An 18,194-nucleotide genomic window follows, 5' to 3' on the forward strand; every position below is an offset into this window, starting at 1 on the left:
AGTAGATTTTAGCTGTTCTAGAATACATAATTCATAACTTTTTGATATAATACTTAAATATTTGTCTTGATGAGACAATATTTGAAGATAACTAATTCCATTTTAAAACAAAGAAAAAACCATTTAAGTTGCTAAATGCTTTCTGATTGGAATTTACTAATGTGACAAATCAGTTGTGATTTTGTTTTGTTCTTTTGAAGAAATGATGTTTAAAGACCCGATTTTCCTTAGGGTGTATTGTTTTGATTTTTGTGACTCTTATTAGCTTGAGAATATTTCTTTCAAACATTATGAGATGTATACTTTTACAGAAATGTTTTCATTCACTATGCATAAAAATCTACATGTTAACCAAACTTGTATTGAAAATTTGGGTGCGTTACTAAGTAGGATTACATCACAGCCTGAATTAGCTTTGCTTTTCTTTACTGAGAAAATAGTTTAAGGTGGTTTTTTTTTGGTTATTTATTTATTTATTTATATTTTTGGCTGCCTTGGGTCTTTGTTGCTGCGTGCGGGCTTTTCTCTATTTGCGGCAAGCGGAGGCTACTCTTCCTTGCGGTGTGTGGGCTTCTCATTAGGTGGCTTCTCTTGTTGCAGAGCATGGGCTCTAGGCGTGCAGACTCAGTAGTTGTAGCTCATGGGCTCTAGAGCGCAGGCTCCGTAGTTGTGGTGCATGGGCTTAGTTGCTCCACGGCATGTAGGATCTTCCTGGACCGGGGCTCGAACCCGTGTCCCCTGTATTGACAGGCAGAATCTTAACCACTGCACCACCAGGGAAGCCCCAATAGTTTAAGTTTTATTTACAAAGAATTTTGCTTTTTTTGCAGAAAATTCATCTAAAGTAAAAGTATAAGTAAGCAAAATCCTCTGAAATCCCACTTGCCAGAGACATACCTCCAGTCTCTCTATACATCTGTAGGTGTATGTATGCCTGTGGATATACAGTTCTACACAGATACAACTACACTATAAATGTTGCCTGCAATTTTTTTCTTTATAGTATGTTGTTACTCCTAGTTAACTTTCTTATTTACGATTTTAAATATATACCATCCTTTTTAAGAGCTCCGTAGTGTACCGTAATACAACTGTTTATTTAATCAGTTCCCCATTGATAGTCCTTTAGGTTAGTGCCCTCACTTTTTTTAACTGTAAACAATGCATGGTGTTCTTACTAGTTTCTCATGGTTCTTCACCCATATTAGCTCTTCTAATCCTCGCCACTACCGTTCTACCCATTAAGGCCTGCCCAGTGTCTTAACATAAGTGCTTTAGGAAGGGGAGATCAGAGACTGTTTTTAATTTTTTTTTTTAATATTTGTTCTTTGGATGGTATTATATCTCATATCATATACCTTTTTGAGATGGACTTTTTTTTTCCCCAAAGGTTAATAGGTAACAGCTAATCTTATGGTCATTCCATTAACCCTCAAAGCAGTCATAAAAACCACCTGGTTTAGTTGTTTTTATGACACAGAACCTCAGGGTTCTTTGGAAGTACAACTCTATCTGTTTTATCTGTTTTGGGATTTAATTTGCAAAAATGGTTTCATTGTTCTTAAAAAAAAAAGTGAGTAATTAGATAGTCTAGTCATCCATGTTCCCCATCCTCTCTCAGAAGAGAAAAATCACTAACTTCCACCTCAAAAAAGTATAATACAGTATATGTTTTAATTGTCTTTATGACATAGATGTTCCATTACCTGTGGAGGCCTCCCTGTACTATCCCCTGCCCTATACCATTAGAAGTAACTATTGTCATAAATTTTGTATATGTCATTCCCTTGCTCTGTGGTTTTGTTCTAAGCAATATATTATTTACTTTTGTATTTTTTGAACTTTATGTAAAGTCCGACTTGCTTTTTACACTCATTATTATATTCCTGAGATTTATACATGATGTTTCATGTAGCCATAGTTTATTTTTACCACTTTGTAGTATTCTGTTGAATGTTTATATCACAATTTATTTACACATTTTATAGTTAATGGTTTGTTTCTATTGTGAACTTTTATAGTTCCAGTTTGTTTCTATTGTGAACTTTGCTGTTGTGAACATTATTGAACATTTCTGTTGGTGTATATATGCAAGAGCAGAGGTTGGGAAACTATGCCTGGCAGGCCACCTGTTTTTGTTTGTTTGTTTGTTTGTTTGTTTGTTTTTGTGGTACGCGGGCCTCTCACTGTTGTGGCCTCTCCCATTGCGGAGCACAGGCTCCGGACGCGCAGGCTCAGCGGCCATGGCTCACGGGCCTAGCCGCTCAGCGGCATGTGGGATCTTCCCGGACCGGGGCACGAACCCGCGTCCCCTGCATCGGCAGGCGGACTCTCAACCACTGCGCCACCAGGAAAGCCCCTCCAGGCCACCTGTTTTATAAAAAAAGTTTTATTGGAACATAACCACACAATCATTTACGTACTTATAGCTGTTTTTGTGTTACAAAGGCAGATTTGAGTAGTTGCTACAGAGATGATGTGGTCTGCAGAGCCTAAAATATTTACTGTCTGGCCCTCACAGAAAAAGATTGCCAACCCTGCTGTAGGTCAGGGTCTATACACCCAGGAGGGGAATTGCTGGGTCATAGAATGTGTGCATCTTCAGTTTTACCAGATGATGCCAAAGTTGGTGTTACTTTTGTTTTTGTTTTTTAATCTCAAAGTCTTGAAACAGTTTACCGCCTACCAGTAATATATGAGAATTCACATTACTCTGTATCCTAGGGAATACTTGATATTGTCATGCTTAAAATTTTTTGCCTGTTTGGTGAGCATAAAATAGTGTTTCATATGGTTTTAATTTAATTTTCCTTTTCAAGATTATTTTTTTTTTCAATTTTATTTTATTTATTTATTTATTTTTTTAACATCTTTATTGGGGTATAATTGCTTCACAATGGTGTGTTAGTTTCTGCTTTATAACAAAGTGAATCAGTCATACATAAACATATGTTCCCATATGTCTTCCCTATTGCGTCTCCCTCCCTCCCACCCTCCCCATCCCACCCCTCCAGGCTGTCACAAAGCACCGAGCCAATATCCCTGTGCCATGCGGCTGCTTCCCACTAGCTATCTACCTTACTACGTTTGTTAGTGTGTATATGCCCATGACTCTCTCTCGCCCCGTCACAGCTCACCCTTCCCCCTCCCCATAACCTCAAGTCCGTTCTCTAGGAGGTCTGCGTCTTTATTCCTGCTTTACCCCTAGGTTCTTCATGACATTTTTTTTCTTAAATTCCATATATATGTGTTAGCATACGGTATTTGTCTTTTTCTTTCTGACTTACTTCACTCTGTATGACAGACTCTAGGTCTATCCACCTCATAACAAATAGCTCAATTTCGTTTCTTTTTATGGCTGAGTAATATTCCATTGTATATATGTGCCACATCTTCTTTATCCATTCATCCAATGACGGGCACTTAGGTTGTTTCCATCTCCGGGCTATTGTAAATAGAGCTGCAATGAACATTGTGGTACATGACTCTTTTTGAATTTTGGTTTTCTCAGGGTATATGCCCAGTAGTGGGATTGCTGGGTCATATGGTAGTTCTATTTGTAGCTTTTTAACGAACCTCCATACTGTTCTCCATAGTGGCTGAACCAATTCACATTCCCACCAGCAGTGCAAGAGTGTTCCCTTTTCTCCACACCCTCTCCAGCATTTATTGTTTCTAGATTTTTTGATGATGGCTTTTCAAGATTATTAATGAGGTGCTTGAGCCTCATTTCATATGTTCATTGGCCATTTATGTTTTCTTTTCCATGAGGTGTTTAGTCAAGACTTTTGCCAGTTTTTCTGTAGGATTGTCTTTCTGATTGATTTGTAGGAATTCTGTATTCAGGATCCTAATCCTTTATCACTTGTAAGTGTAAGAACTATTCCTCGTTTGTGAATTGCTTTTTCTCTTTACTGTGTCTTTTAGTGGACATGTATTCTGAATTCTAATGTAGTTTCAATATTTACTTTTATGGATAGTGCTTTTTGTATCTTGTTTAGGAACCTCCTCTCTACTTGCAGGATATGAAAATATTCTCTATTATTTTTCTAAAGGTTTTATAATTTTGCCCTTAATTCTTCAATCTGCTTGGATTTGATTTTCATGTGTGGTGGAGATAGGGACTTCAATATACTGAATTTTAATGAATTTGTGAATTTTAATTTAACTTGGGAAGTTCTGCCATTATTTCTTCACATATTTTTTTCATCTAGAATCTTTTTCTCCTCTTCCTCTGGGACTCCAGTGACACAAATATTAGGCCTGAGGCTGTGTCCATTTTTTTCCTCTGTGTTTATATTGTATACATCATATATATAATCTGTTTGCATATAATATACATACATAATATAAATTTTTTAATAGAAGAGGTCCTAATTTCAGAGATTATTTTTTCTTCTTATAAACAGTTCAAAAGAATTGGTTATCCAATATCCCATAATGTAGGAAATTAGATTAGAAAGGAGTATTGCTATAGACTGTCATAGTTAATACTAACTGCAAAGAAAGAAGCAGAAAAGGTATGAAGAAAGATTATAAGTTTGAAAATGTACTTTAAATTATTTAATTAGAAATATAATAGCCTCCAGGGTATCATTTTATCACAGTGCGTACAGCACAAAGTAATATTTTCAGTGAAGACTGAGTCATCTAGAAGTTGCTGTGTTATAATTGTACGCCCTTGTTAAGAAGACAGGAAAATAAGTGATCCATTTTAGAAAGATTTACATAAAACCATTGATATTCAAAAGATGCTAGAATGTATAGGCATGCCTCGTTCTGATGTGAGGCTGGGTAGCCAACTTGTAGATATTTATAATAGAATATCTCTGCAAAGGTAACATGTATTTCTTGACAGTTTAGAAGACAAATTAACTATGATTCACTGTAGTAAAAGCATGAGTGACTACTGTTGTAGTTTTAAAACTGTCATATTGGATATGAAAGTTTACTAGTTACTTTTTTTTTTTTTGCTTGCATCTCTAATAAAAGAGACCTTACTTATGCCAATAAATAGATTAGACTGATGGAAAAGAAGTTTATGGACTTCTTTCTCTTTTCTCTCTTTCTTCCTTTCTTTTTTATTTCCCCCCCTTAATGAGTTTAATAACCCTTGGCAATTTATTTGTAGTTCATATTTTAACCCTCAAGGCTAGAAACTATTTTGAGAAGGAGCAAAGAAATAAGAGACTACCACAGTATAAGGAAAAGGAATCAATGTACTTGCATCAAGAAGGGGGAGTGGAATTACGCCCCCAGAAAATAGATATATTTACTGAACATATGTATTCTTAAAAAGTTTATTGTGAATGCCCATGTGGTACATTAGAGATTGGGAGAGAAAAACATAACAAAGTTTTGAAAATGGAAGGAGCAAGAGCGATGGGTTCTATTGAGTCATCTGAGGAAGGAGCTCTCTAACTCCAGTTTGCTGCGTGCCCAGGAGTAACTCACCTAATTTCACAGTCTTAGTTTACTTATCTATAAAATGGCAGTAGGGGCTGTTGATCTTTAAGATAGTCTCTGTTCTAGCTTTTATAATCAATGAATGCAAATTTAAGTTAATTGCCTTATGCTCTGATATGTTCCTTTATGAAATTGGAATACTGTGTCTGAAGGAAACTTGCTTTAAGAAATTAAGCTTCAGAAGCACTGTATATTAGCTTAAATATAAGTTTAAATAACATATGAAAAGTAACATATGATACATTTTTGTGAAATTCAAATAATATAGAAATACACTAAAAAGCAAAAATTTCCCTTTACCCTTATCCTTCTAATCTCACTTTCCGAGTCAAAAGGAACCCAATTACCAGTTTGATGTGTATGCTTCTAGACTTTTTTCTATGTGTACATTATATACATATATAAATACGAAGTTTTTTATTTTTTAGAAGTATGTTTCGGTGTGTGTGTGTTTCAATAAATTATTTAGTACATGTTGTTCCCCAATTTGCTTATTTACTCCACTTGAGTCGTCTTATAGATCTTTCAAACTTCTGGTTTATATACTTACTGTTTTTAATTGCATGGCTTTCTGTGGTGTGAACATATAGCTTATTAACTCCATCCAGGGACTTTAGGTCATTTCCAATTTTGTAGCAATAATAAACAGTGTAGTAAAGAACACCACTATACAAAATAGTAACTTACTGAACCCTCACTGTATGACAGTGCTGTGCATTATTTCACCTAATAATCTCAAACCTGAGATAAGTACTAATTAGCATGAAAAAATTACATGAGGAAACCAGTCACAGAGCTGGTAAGTAGCAAACAGATTTATTCAGGCAGTGTAACACCAGAATTTATGCACAGTTCTACTTGCCTCTGAAAAGGTGAAGGGCCAAGATATTAGGAAGATGTTACAGGGTTTCAGGGCTATAATCAACTACTATGCCACTTTGCATCTCTGTTGTTGCTGTTGCCTTAGCTTGAGTGACCCTGTAATTGATCATTCAAACTGGGAAAATTTAGAGAGAAAGAAGGAACGTTATAATATTTTTACTGAGATAGCAGACATGTTTGTCCTGGACAAATCGAGACACATGAACACCTTACTCCTAGCCTAGGCCACCTTCACCTTTCACACGGGTTACTGCATTACCCTCCTGCCTGTTCTCCTTACATTTACTCTTATTCTCTTCCAATCCATTCTCTCACAGAAACCAAAATAACCTTTTTAAAACAGAAATCTGATTATATCACTGCATAGTTTAAACCCTGTCTGGCTTTGTGAAAGAATATATTTATTCGGTCCTCCTGTGATTATTGTTAAGATGCAGCATGAAATAGAGTAAAGGGCACTTAAACTGAGTCAGGAGTCCTCTGTTTGAGTTTCAGATATCAAGACTAGTTTGGTGACCTTGGGCAAGCTATTTAACTTCTCAAGCTGTTTCCTCAAATACAAAATACAGATAGACTGAGGAGAGGGATGAGGTCATAAACAGGAAAGGTACTATATAAATGCAGGACATTGTTAATAGTTAACTTTTTGCTTGTTATGGCCTTTGAAAAATTGTCCTTGTATCTTATCACAGTATCTAGCAGGTTGTGGTAGGATTTTTACAAGCTGAACCACCTTTCATGTGACTGTCCAAGTTTTACAAAGTAATAACTTTAGTCATTTTTTAAAAAATCAAAGTCTGTAAAAGTTAAGTGACTTACCAAAAGTAAAAGCTAGTTACCATGCTGGTACTAAAACCCAGGACTATACCCTTGGCATTATAGTCTGATAATCTTTCCACTAGCCTTTGCTGCCTTCTCAAAAGAATTAAGGAGATCATGTGTTTATAAAAATCACGTAAATATTTTACCTGTGATTATAATTTAGATATATAACCCACCTTTCATAAATTAAGAACAATTTAGAAAGGCATATCTGTATAATTTACTGACTTAATCAGGACCTTTGGCTTATAAATGATGGCTTGTAAAAAGAGAGTTTATTAGGTTACATAATTAGCTGAAAGAAGTATTAGAGCAGCTCTCAGAATTGAAGGTCCAGGGCTTCAGAGACTAGAACTGGAACTCAGGGCAGACAAGACTCTTTATCACTGACAGCCCTAGGTCTGTGTGTCCTTATAGTTGATAAACCAAGAAGGATGGGCTACACCTCTGTCTCTCTCTCTCTGAAATTTGGGAGGACTCCATTTGGCCTAACCCATATCTCACAACCATTTTATGCTAGTATTAGGTTGAAGCATATGAAATTACCAATAGTCCTATTTTTACCAACTAAAAAGGTCACTTCCTTTGCTTCAGCCTATTAATAGTGCAGGGTGGTAGAGAGGAGAATGAGGCATCCTAGATTGACAGCCCTAATGGAACCTCAAAAACTGGTGGAGTTCCACAAAACAGCTGGTGTTCTCCTACCAGAAGAAGGAAAATAGGAAAGTATTCTGGGCAGACAAATATAATAGTAACCATAGTGTAACACACATACAGAGTATGGATTAGCTAGAATTCAGCTAGAACACTCTGGAAGTGAAAAAGACCTCAAATATAAAAACTTCTAAAACAAGAAGCTGAATTGTTCTTATTAGTCCTTTTCTTAAGCATCTCAAAGTTTGACATATCTGCCTTTTATGTAATACATGGGCCCAAAGCTCTCAAATGATACTTTTTGCACTTTGAAGTTGTGTGTTAAACATTTATTGAATGTCGGACATGTCCTGGGTACCTTCCTCATAACAATATTTAAAGACAAAGAAACTGAGGTTCAAAGAGGTAAAATAACTTTCCTAAGATTACACAACTGATTAACTATGGTACTAGAATTTGAAGTCTGAATTGAAGATAAAACCCAACTTTTCCTTCCATTCCAGTACTTCTCCAAATATTGTCATTGAAATACCTCTAAAGACAGAAGAGAGTACATATGTATGCCTGAGCTGTCTGTAGGCATATAAGGTCTTAAATATGAATATGTTTACTGCTCCATAATAAAGGGTGATAACTTTGGTTTTAAAATGCTGAGGGTTTTGTTGTTGTTATTTTATTTATTTATTTTTTTGGCGGTATGTGGGCCTCTCACTGTTGTGGCCTCTCCCGATGTGGAGCACAGGCTCCGGACGCGCAGGCTCAGCGGCCATGGCTCACAGGCCCAGCCGCTCCACGGCATGTGGGATCCTCCCAGACCAGGGCACGAACCCGTGTCCCCTGCATCGGCAGGCGGACTCTCAACCACTGCGCCACCAGGGAAGCCCTGTTGTTGTTATTTTTAACTCAAACTTTGAGTTAAATTGTCTGCTTAAGATGTCTGGCACGTTATCTCAATATGAGAAAAATGGCACACTATGTGTGTGAATGACTGACCCAGTATATCTCACTTAGGTCAAACCATTCTTCTGTGAGAACCTAATTTCCCCCCTGAATTTTCCTGCCTATAGTGAATTAGCCAATAGCAATTGATCTTTTATAAACATTTGGATTCAGATTGATCTAACAAAGTAGTGTACTCTCAAGTTACATAGCTTTGGAAGTAGTTTGTAATTGCTGTGTTACAGCCGAACTTTATTTTGTCGTTGTTCTTGTTACATACCTAAGGCAGATATTAGCTATGTGCTGTATAGAAACCACCTTTTTTTTTTTTTTTTTTTTTTTTTAAGAGAGGTTGAGGCATTGGGGAGAGAGAAGGAGCAGCAACAAGTCTTTTACTAATTATGTAGCCATATTTGGGGGGGGAGATTCGGAGTATAATAATAAAGATAGAAGTAAAGAATGCTTTCTGATCATTGATGCTGAATCTGATACATAAAGCAAAATTGAAGTGATTTGTACTCCTTATTTTCATAAATAATTATGATAATGATATAATAAGTAAGAAGGATGCTTTTGGGCTTCCCTGGTGGCACAGTGGTTGAGAGTCCGCCTGCCGATGCAGGGGACACGGGTTCGTGCCCCGGTCCGGGAAGATCCCACATGCCGCGGAGCGGCTGGGCCCGTGAGCCATGGCCGCTGAGCCTGTGGGTCCGGAGCCTGTGCTCCGCGGCGGGAGAGGCCACAACAGTGAGAGGCCCGCGTACCGCAAAAAAAAAAAAAAAAAGAAAAGAAGAAGGATGCTTTGAATAGTTTACAGTCTTGCAAGTTTCCAAATGTCTACAGAGTGATATATTTAGGGAACATTTTGGTGAAAAAACTATTAAGGTGATGGTATAATATATGGAAAATTTGACTATGGGAAAATTTTCATAATTTTAATTACATGTCAGCTGTATTAACTTTTACTATTTTAAATTAGTTCAAGTAGCTATGAAAATCTTTACAGAAATTAATCTGTGCAAAAACAATTTTTTTTTCAATTTTTCTCATCTTTTAAAAGACTTATCTGGTATAGTTTTTCTTATATGTCATTAGATTCTTTCTTAAGAAGTTTACTTTAAAAATATTCTATATTTTCTTTTCTTTATAGATGATAGTATTTCTGCTGCAAGTACTTCTGATGTTCAAGATCGCCTCTCAGCCCTTGAGTTACGAGTTCAACAACAAGAAGATGAAATCACCGTGCTAAAGGCAGCTTTGGCTGATGTTTTGAGGCGTCTTACAATCTCTGAAGATCATGTAGCCTCAGTGAAAAAATCAGTCCCAAGTAAAGGTAATTAAGTGTGTTGTAAGTAGGAAGAGTTTTGCTTTTTGCAACATTTTCTTTGAAATAATATATTAAACGTGTATTTTTTCAGTGACATTAAGATTGGAAATATAAAACTATAGTTTCTCTTTTGGATTACTTATGACTATAGTTTATTTTCCATTTCCTTTTTCTTCATCCGTAAGAAATTCTGAAAGTTTATTATTTTAAATTGGGAATTTGGGGGTAATGCCACTGATTGTACTTACTGGCTTTTATGTCATAGTGTTTGTGTGAATTTAGTATCTTTCAACTACATAACAAACTTACTGAGTGCAGAGGGGGTGGGATGAACTGGGAGATTTGGATTGACATATATACACTAATATGTATAAAATTGATAACTAATAAGAACCTGGTGGCGCAGTGGTTAAAAATCCGCCTGCAAATACAGGGGACACGGGTTAGAGCCCTGGTTTGGGAAGATCCCACATGCTGCAGAGCACCTAAGCCCATGCGCCACAGCTGCTGAGCCTGCGCTCTAGAGCCCGTGAGCCACAGCTATTGAGCCCTCGTGCCACAACTACTGAAGCCCACGCACCTAGAACCCGTGCTCCACAAGAGAAGCCACCACAATGAGAAGCCCGTGCACTGCAACAAAGACCCAACACAGCCAAAAAATAAATTAATTAAAAAGAAAAAGAGAACCTGCTGTATAAAATAAAATTAAATTCAAACTTAAATTTACTGAGGGCAGGAACTGGATCATCTTTTTGTGTCTCCCATAGACTTCACATTGTATGTTGAACATAGCAGGTAGGCACTCATACTTTTTAAATGAACTCTCTTATCATTACAGAAAGGATTTAAAGCATTATAGTTCATATAGCTTCATTCTAAGCCTGTGGTCATTAGTCAGCAGAATCATGAAGAATTTAATTTAAACTCTGAAACTTACTGCCAACCCCAGTTCAATGGAAATTTTAACTTCTAGACATTGGGGATTTTCACAGACTGGAATAAACTTTTATCACGACCTTGTTACTCTGAGTTTGGAGCAGATGTCATGTAGCTTTTCTCTTCTTCCAGCCACCCAGAAGGAATCTTAAATTCTTTAACATTAATCAAACAGTCAAACATATCATTTCATATATCTCACTGATTTCTTGGTAGAGAAGAGTAGATGGACATAGGCATGATTATCCCCATTTGGCAATGGGAAAAGGAAAAGATTCATCAGCTTACCTCTCTACTGTAATATGTCAACGCAGATGATTAACCTAGGGAGGAGTCTTACATAACTTCTAGGTTTTAGCTGGAGATTAGATAGTTAACCAGAATATGAGGAGCAGATGTGGAAGAAAGATTATGAATTCAGTTTCCAAATGTTGAGTTTGAGGTATGTGTGGTGTATAGATAGATACCTGTTGATAGCTGAATTATAGGTCTAGTGCTCAGGCTAGTCTTGGTTAGGAATAAAAATTTGGGAATGTTCAGCTTATGGATGATAGTTGAAGCCATAGAAGGAGGATGTAAAACAAGAAAGTGGCTCAGGGTAGTTCTTTCAGGAGCTCCAATATTTCAGCATACCAAAGAAAGAGTGATTCATGTTGCCAGCTGCTACAAAAAGGTCAAGTAAAACAAAGACTGAGAGGTGACCATTGGATTTGACATTTATGAGAATATTAGAAACCTCTCCAAAAGGAATTTTAGTGGAGTGATAGGATTACAAATCTAATTGCAGTATTTTGAGAAGCAGGAATTGAGGAGAACTCTGGAATTAAGAGCAGCAACTGTAGCCAGCCACTTTTTTCAGAAAATTAACCTGAGAGGGGAAGAGGGTAGTAGAAGAGGATGCTAAATCGAAGACCAGTTTTAATTATTTTTATTTTTAAGATGTTATAGACTGTAGCAGAAAAATACATTGAGGACAAAAAGGCAGCAGAGAGGAAGATGATGTTGGTGAGGGAGGGGTGGTGGTAATTGAGGCAAGTTTCCTGAGAGTTTGAGAAGGGATGTTAGAGCAAGTTAAAAACTATTAGTCTTAGATGGAAAAAAGACTACTTCTGAATATTGAGATATCCATTCCAATAGAATGGAAAGAGATAAAACTAAGTGGAGATTGATATATATTCACAGTTGTCAGGGCTAGAAGTTTCATTCCTTATCACTTTCTCCTCAGGAGATAGTGATGCCGTTTAGGAAAGTAAGGCAGTTCCTTGCTGGTGAAAAAAAAAGGCAGTCGACATTTGGAATGGTAAGAGAGTAGAAAATGGAAGGCCAGAGACATGAAAGAAATGCTCAGGGACCCTGAGGGTACTGGCTACCGAGTTGTGAAACTTTGAGGGAGGGGCATTCATTCTGCCTGGTTTTCTGATTCCCATTCTCATACCTCCCACCCTCCAGCACTCCAGGCCTTTGTGTTAATAGTGGAGAGTTAGATAGCAGGATGGTTCTTTTCCATTACTGGTTAGTAGGATAAATGTGTCAGTGGCATGGGATAAGTAAGGGACCTGAGAGTTTGGCAAAAGACTTGATTGAAACCACTTTGGTTAATAATGTTATAAGTGAGTTTTTAATTTTTTGAGAACCAACTTTGAGGATTGCCAAGATCAAGCCAGGAAAAAAAAACTTATTTGGTTATAAATTGATTTTTCTAAGAGAATTCTAGAGTTGTTAGAGTATTAATGTATACGGGCTTTACAGGGAAGGTAAACTGTACATAAAGAGAGAAGAACAGGTTTCTATAATTAATATGTGTACCGTCAGCTTCTGGCTCTATATTAAAGTATTTTTAAATCCTATAAGACAAAATGATATAGTATTTGGTTATTATCTCATTTTAAAAGCTTATTTTAAATAATTTGTATTAACCTACAATTTAAAAAAATTTTATTACGCTAAAACAATAGTACATTATAATCTTGTGTTGAGAAAAAAAGTTTTCTCTCATTGTTTATTTACTAAGTTATTTCAGTAAAGAAATATTTGTAGAGAAATTTAAAGACTGCTCTTTTTTTAATTTGGCATGCAGACGATATTTTGTATGACACATCAGTTCCTTAGCACCTACCTGATTGAGTTTCATGAAGTACAAATACAGTTTAAATAGCTGCAGTTCCTATCCCCTAGGAACATACTTTCTGTAAGTTGTCCTTTTCTAGTTGTCATTCATAAATCCTTTGTCTGTAAAGTGAATTTAGAATCAGTTTTGTTACAGGCTCTTTAGTGGAGATTTATCCAGTTCTGGAGCCACCTGCAGCTTCTACATTGCAACTTTTTCTTTCCACATAGTACCGGCTCTTACTTCTTACTAATAACTTTATTAATTAGAGAGATACTAAGTTCCTTTCCATTAATTCTATGTCATAAGTTTACTTTGACTGCCGTTCTTATAATATGCTGATGTGGTTCACATTTTGAAATGGAGTCCACTAGTGAATATTCTTTAAGTTACTTTGTTACCTTAGACACAGACTTTGAATTGCTGGATATAAAATGGATTGCTGGGGAGAAGATTGATTATATAATAATTTGGGGAAATATTATTTAAGAAATGAGCATAATTCATTAAGGATTAACCACTGGATTTCCCATTAGTGAAAAAACTTGCCTCACCAGTTATGTTCTGTAATATTGATATTAACACATCAAGAGAAATACATATTTAAAGTTTTGTTAATTTTATTATTTGCAATTCTAAACAGCTTTATCTTGAAATTTATATATAGTATACTATAGAAAGTAATTGGAAAAGAAATATTAAGTGATTCTTCACTATTGTCATTTGTATGTAACCTTAAAAAGATCAACCATCAGTTTTGACAAAACAGGATTAATATATTAATGGTATAAATATTTGGAATAAACACTTTAAGCAAAGTATTTTCTAACAAATGAAAAAAATATTTTTGAAAAAATTTTTTTTAAAAACAATGAAATTATTTTGCAGGGATTTTGTATTTTCTCCTTCAATTAAAAAGTAAATTAAGGCTTCCCTGGTGACGCAGTGGTTGAGAGTCCGCCTGCCGATGCAGGGGACATGGGTTCGTGCCCCGGTCCGGGAAGGTCCCACATGCCGCAGAGCGGCTGGGCCTGTGAGCCATGGCCGCTGAGCCTGCGCGTCCGGAGCCTGTGCTCCGCAACGGGAGAGGCCACAACAGTGAGAGGCCCGCGTACTGCAAAAAAAAAAAAAAAAAAAAAAAAAAGTAAATTAATATAATGTTACATGTCAATTTTTTTTTAAAAAAAGTAAAATCATTTCTGATACTGTAGAAAAATTTTATATGGAAATGTTTTAGTCCCTTGTGAAATTAGAATTTGTAGTATTCACTTTCACACAAATTACTGACAGGACAGTAATCACTACCATCTTCTTAAGATATTTAGAATTTCTAGAGGATTTTTCTTTAGAGGGGAGACTAAACTACCATAGGTAAATAGGTGGAAACCTTTTATGAAGCTGTGCTTAAAAGTATAGGTCAGCTTCCTTATTGATGAAGACAGGTATTACAGTTTTGCTAGGTGGTGGTGATATGGAAACATGACTTGGCTTCAGGTATGGCTAAAACTAAATGTGTATGCTAATGGGTTAACGACATTCTCTGTCATTTCATAGTAGTATTGCCATTCAGTAAATCCCAAAATCAGAAACACACCTAGCTAGTCATTTCAGTATTTTTAGTTCTGTTCTTTTAGTTTGTCCTCTCCAGTGTGCCAGCAGTATTAAAAGCTAAACCCCATTTTTTCTTGAACATATTATATCAGACACTTAGGTAGAAAGTTTTCCCAATAGTTTTTAAGGTGACCAGTCATTTAAATTTCTCATGTACCTTCTCTTCTCTTGGAGAATTCTTTCCTTTTGACGGCATATGTTCATAATATATGCACCAGTTGCAGCTGAATCCTTGCCAAAAGAAAAAAAATTACCTGTACTTTGGAGCAAAAGGGAAGGCCCAGGGAACACTCTGGCAGTTTTAACTGCCAGGAAGACAAATTATGTCACAGCTGGTGCCTGGGAAACCCATTAAGACCTCTTGGGGTGACCAAATGAATGTAATTTGAGAATACAACCCAGTGGCAATATGTGAAGACAAGCTGTTAGTACATAGAGATATAAAAGCACAGGAGTCAAATTATCTGAAGGTGGGAAACTGTCATTTTAAACCAGGAAGCTGCTGGTAAACCAGAAATATCAAGCACTGTAACTGCTACTTGAGAAATGAGAGAGCCCAGAGGAAAAATTTAAATTTGGAGGATGTCAGTTCTCCCCCCAAAAATATTCCTAATTATATAGACTGTGGGATAGTGTACAGGCACAGATCTGTATCATTTGGCTCTTACTCCAAATAACATTTGGGAGAAGACAGGGATTGTCATGAGTTTGCTGTAAGTGTTGTTAATAAGTAAATTACATTAATCAGGTTAGAAGGTGTGAATTTCCTTGGTGGGGCCCTTAGGATAAAATGATTCATACGTATGGTAGGGGGTGGGAGAGTATCTTATTATTTTGACAACAGATCAAAGACTTCTAAGCTGCTCTTTGTATATGACAGTAAATGGGTGGATATTGCCTCAGACCAGGCAGCAGTTACCATTTACAGAGCTCCATTTCTCTATGAGAGTCAAATGCTCTTTGGTCATTTCTTCTCAAAATATACTTTAAAAAAATGAGGCAAGAGAACTAAAGTACACCTTCCTGTGAAACAAGAGGAAAGGAGAAAAGTACACATAAAACTCTAAATGGAAAAGATAAAATTTGATGAAGTACATGTAGTCCTCAATATTTCCAAAGAATGAAGCAAAGTAATTGACAGATTGAAAAAGGTGGCACAGAGCTTGAAAATGTGAAGAGAGTGGAAGAGGTATGCAGTTGGAGCTCTGGGGCATATGATAGGGAATCTGAGAAAAAAGATTTTGAGTGTTAACTAAAGTTCTTCCTTCATAGACCATCTTTACCCTTCTCCTAATAAATTTTCCCATTCTTTAGGGCCTCAAATTAATTCCTGAAAATGATCTATTTTTTGTCTCTTGTTAGAATTGTTTTAAAATTTTATTATATGTTTCTTTTGGTATATATAGTTGTTGCTCCCGCTGGATTATAAACTATTTGGAGGCAGGGACAGTTTCTTACATAACTAGCTTTAGAATGACTCAATAAATGTTTGTTGAATTAAATGTGGGAAAAAGAAAGTTATAGAAGTAGGAAGTTATTTTAAAAATTGCTCTTTGGATGGAGGGATTGGGATAGATGCAAGAATAAGAGGATATTACAGATGAGGGTAGCAAGATGGATTTCAGATTTGCAACATATGCAACAGTCCCTAGTGGTAACTTTACTGTGTGATTCTGGAGTTCAGTGAAATTCATTAGCATTTAGGAACTGTCAGGCTAAGGTATCAGAAAGTTCATCTGCTTAGGTCTATCATCAAGGAATATAAACAATAATGATTAGTATTCTTATTTCATGATAAAGTAAGATAAAGTATAAAATTTATCATTGGCCTTCAACCCTGGCCTTATAATGGTTAAAACAAACTGTGATTAAAACTAAATTAGTACCTTCCTGGTTTATAGACTTTTAGCCTAAATTTCTCTTATTTCAGCTGGGTTGCTGCTCAGAAATTGAACTACTTTTGTACCTTTGGTTACTAGAGGTCACTGTTGCTTCCAGTCTTGCAGGCTGATCTTTGAGAGCGTTGTGGCTCAGACTTTATAATGCCCAAGGCTTGGGGAAGAGGGATGTATATGTACAAGCATATATACATGTGATATATATAGCTAATGATGCATTCTAGTTATATATTTGTGTACTGCATAATCATTTTTATGCTCCTTTCTTCCAGTTAGGTTCCTAATATTCTAAATTTCAAAGAATATACTTTAGACTTCTCAGGTGACAAACAATCATTCACCCACGTTCCTTTTTGTTTTCTGCACCTGCTTTACTTAACTCATTGCCTCTACCTTGGGAGATCATTCACTCTTTTATCCAAATACTAAGGATTCCCAGTACTGAGAGTTATCAGAAATTAAACTGTAGGATGGAAAATGACCATGAAAATCTTATTTTGGTCTTTTCTTGCTATTTATGTAAATATCTGGGGACCTTGATGATTTAATACTGCTCTCTGCTTAGAATTTCCTTTCCCCCTACTCCATCTGGTGAATTCCTGTTATCCCGGCAAAGCTCAAAATGTCACTCTCCACAAGGCAGAATTATTTCTTTCCACTTACTTACCATTCCTTCTTCCTGGACTCAAATCTTGATTTCACTACCTATTACAGTATAACCTTGAGCATGTTAATAATCTCTCTAGGCTTCAGTTTTTTTCATCAGCAAAACTGGAAGGATAATAGTAAATCCCTTTCAGGATTATAGTGAAGATTAAAGGACTTAATTATAAAGTACTTAGGATAACAATGCTTAGCACTCAGCAAGTGCTTGATAATTAATATTACTTCACATCACTTACTGTATTGACAGTTGTCTCTTTCCTTCATCTTTTCAATGCACTAGGCACTGTTTTAGGTGCTGGAGATTAAAGAAATAAAAGATACTCACTTTTGCCTCCACAGGGCCTTAGGTAAAGTGAGAAGACAGCTAAGTCAGTAATTATAAAACTATATAATAATTGGCATTAAAAAGGTAAATTTAGGGTGTTGTGGGAGCTCCTAACCGAAACTGGAGTTGAAGGTTCCTTGCAGGAGATGAAATCAGCCATTCATCTTCCTTCATGGTCTTAACATCCACTTATTGGTGCCAGTTCCCAAATTGTTAATCTATATTCTAGACTTGAGCACTTAAGAATTATCTTTCTACTTATTAGATTGTACTGCTTGTATGTCCCTCAGAATTCATAAATGTAAAATTTCCCCAAACTGAAATCATCTTTTAAGACCTAAATATTTCTTAAAACTGCCTCCTCCTTTCCATTTATGCTACCTAGCTCTTGTTTCAGGTCCCCATCGTGCTATGCTTAGACCACTGCCCTGAAATCTGCTCTTCACATAGCCACTAGGATTTCTCTAAACGTAAATTGAAGTCTTTTTTTCAGCTTAAAACCCTTTGGTGGTCTCTATTTCCTATAGATAAAATCTCCATGATCTAACTCCTGCTTACCTC

The 18,194-nt window shown here is 36.2% G+C and overlaps 1 protein-coding gene across 1 annotated transcript in view; it reads left to right on the forward strand.

The window, feature by feature from the left end:
- EML4 (EMAP like 4) overlaps positions 1 to 18,194 on the forward strand; it is a 155,938-nt gene that overhangs the window by 60,318 nt on the left and 77,426 nt on the right. Inside the window, 1 exon segment of the mRNA XM_082851983.1 lies at positions 9,914 to 10,096. Coding sequence (XP_082708109.1) covers positions 9,914 to 10,096 — 183 coding nt within the window.

The sequence above is a fragment of the Leucopleurus acutus genome (assembly GCF_964270905.1).
Source record: "Leucopleurus acutus genome assembly, chromosome: 12".
Classification (NCBI taxonomy): domain Eukaryota; kingdom Metazoa; phylum Chordata; class Mammalia; order Artiodactyla; family Delphinidae; genus Leucopleurus; species Leucopleurus acutus.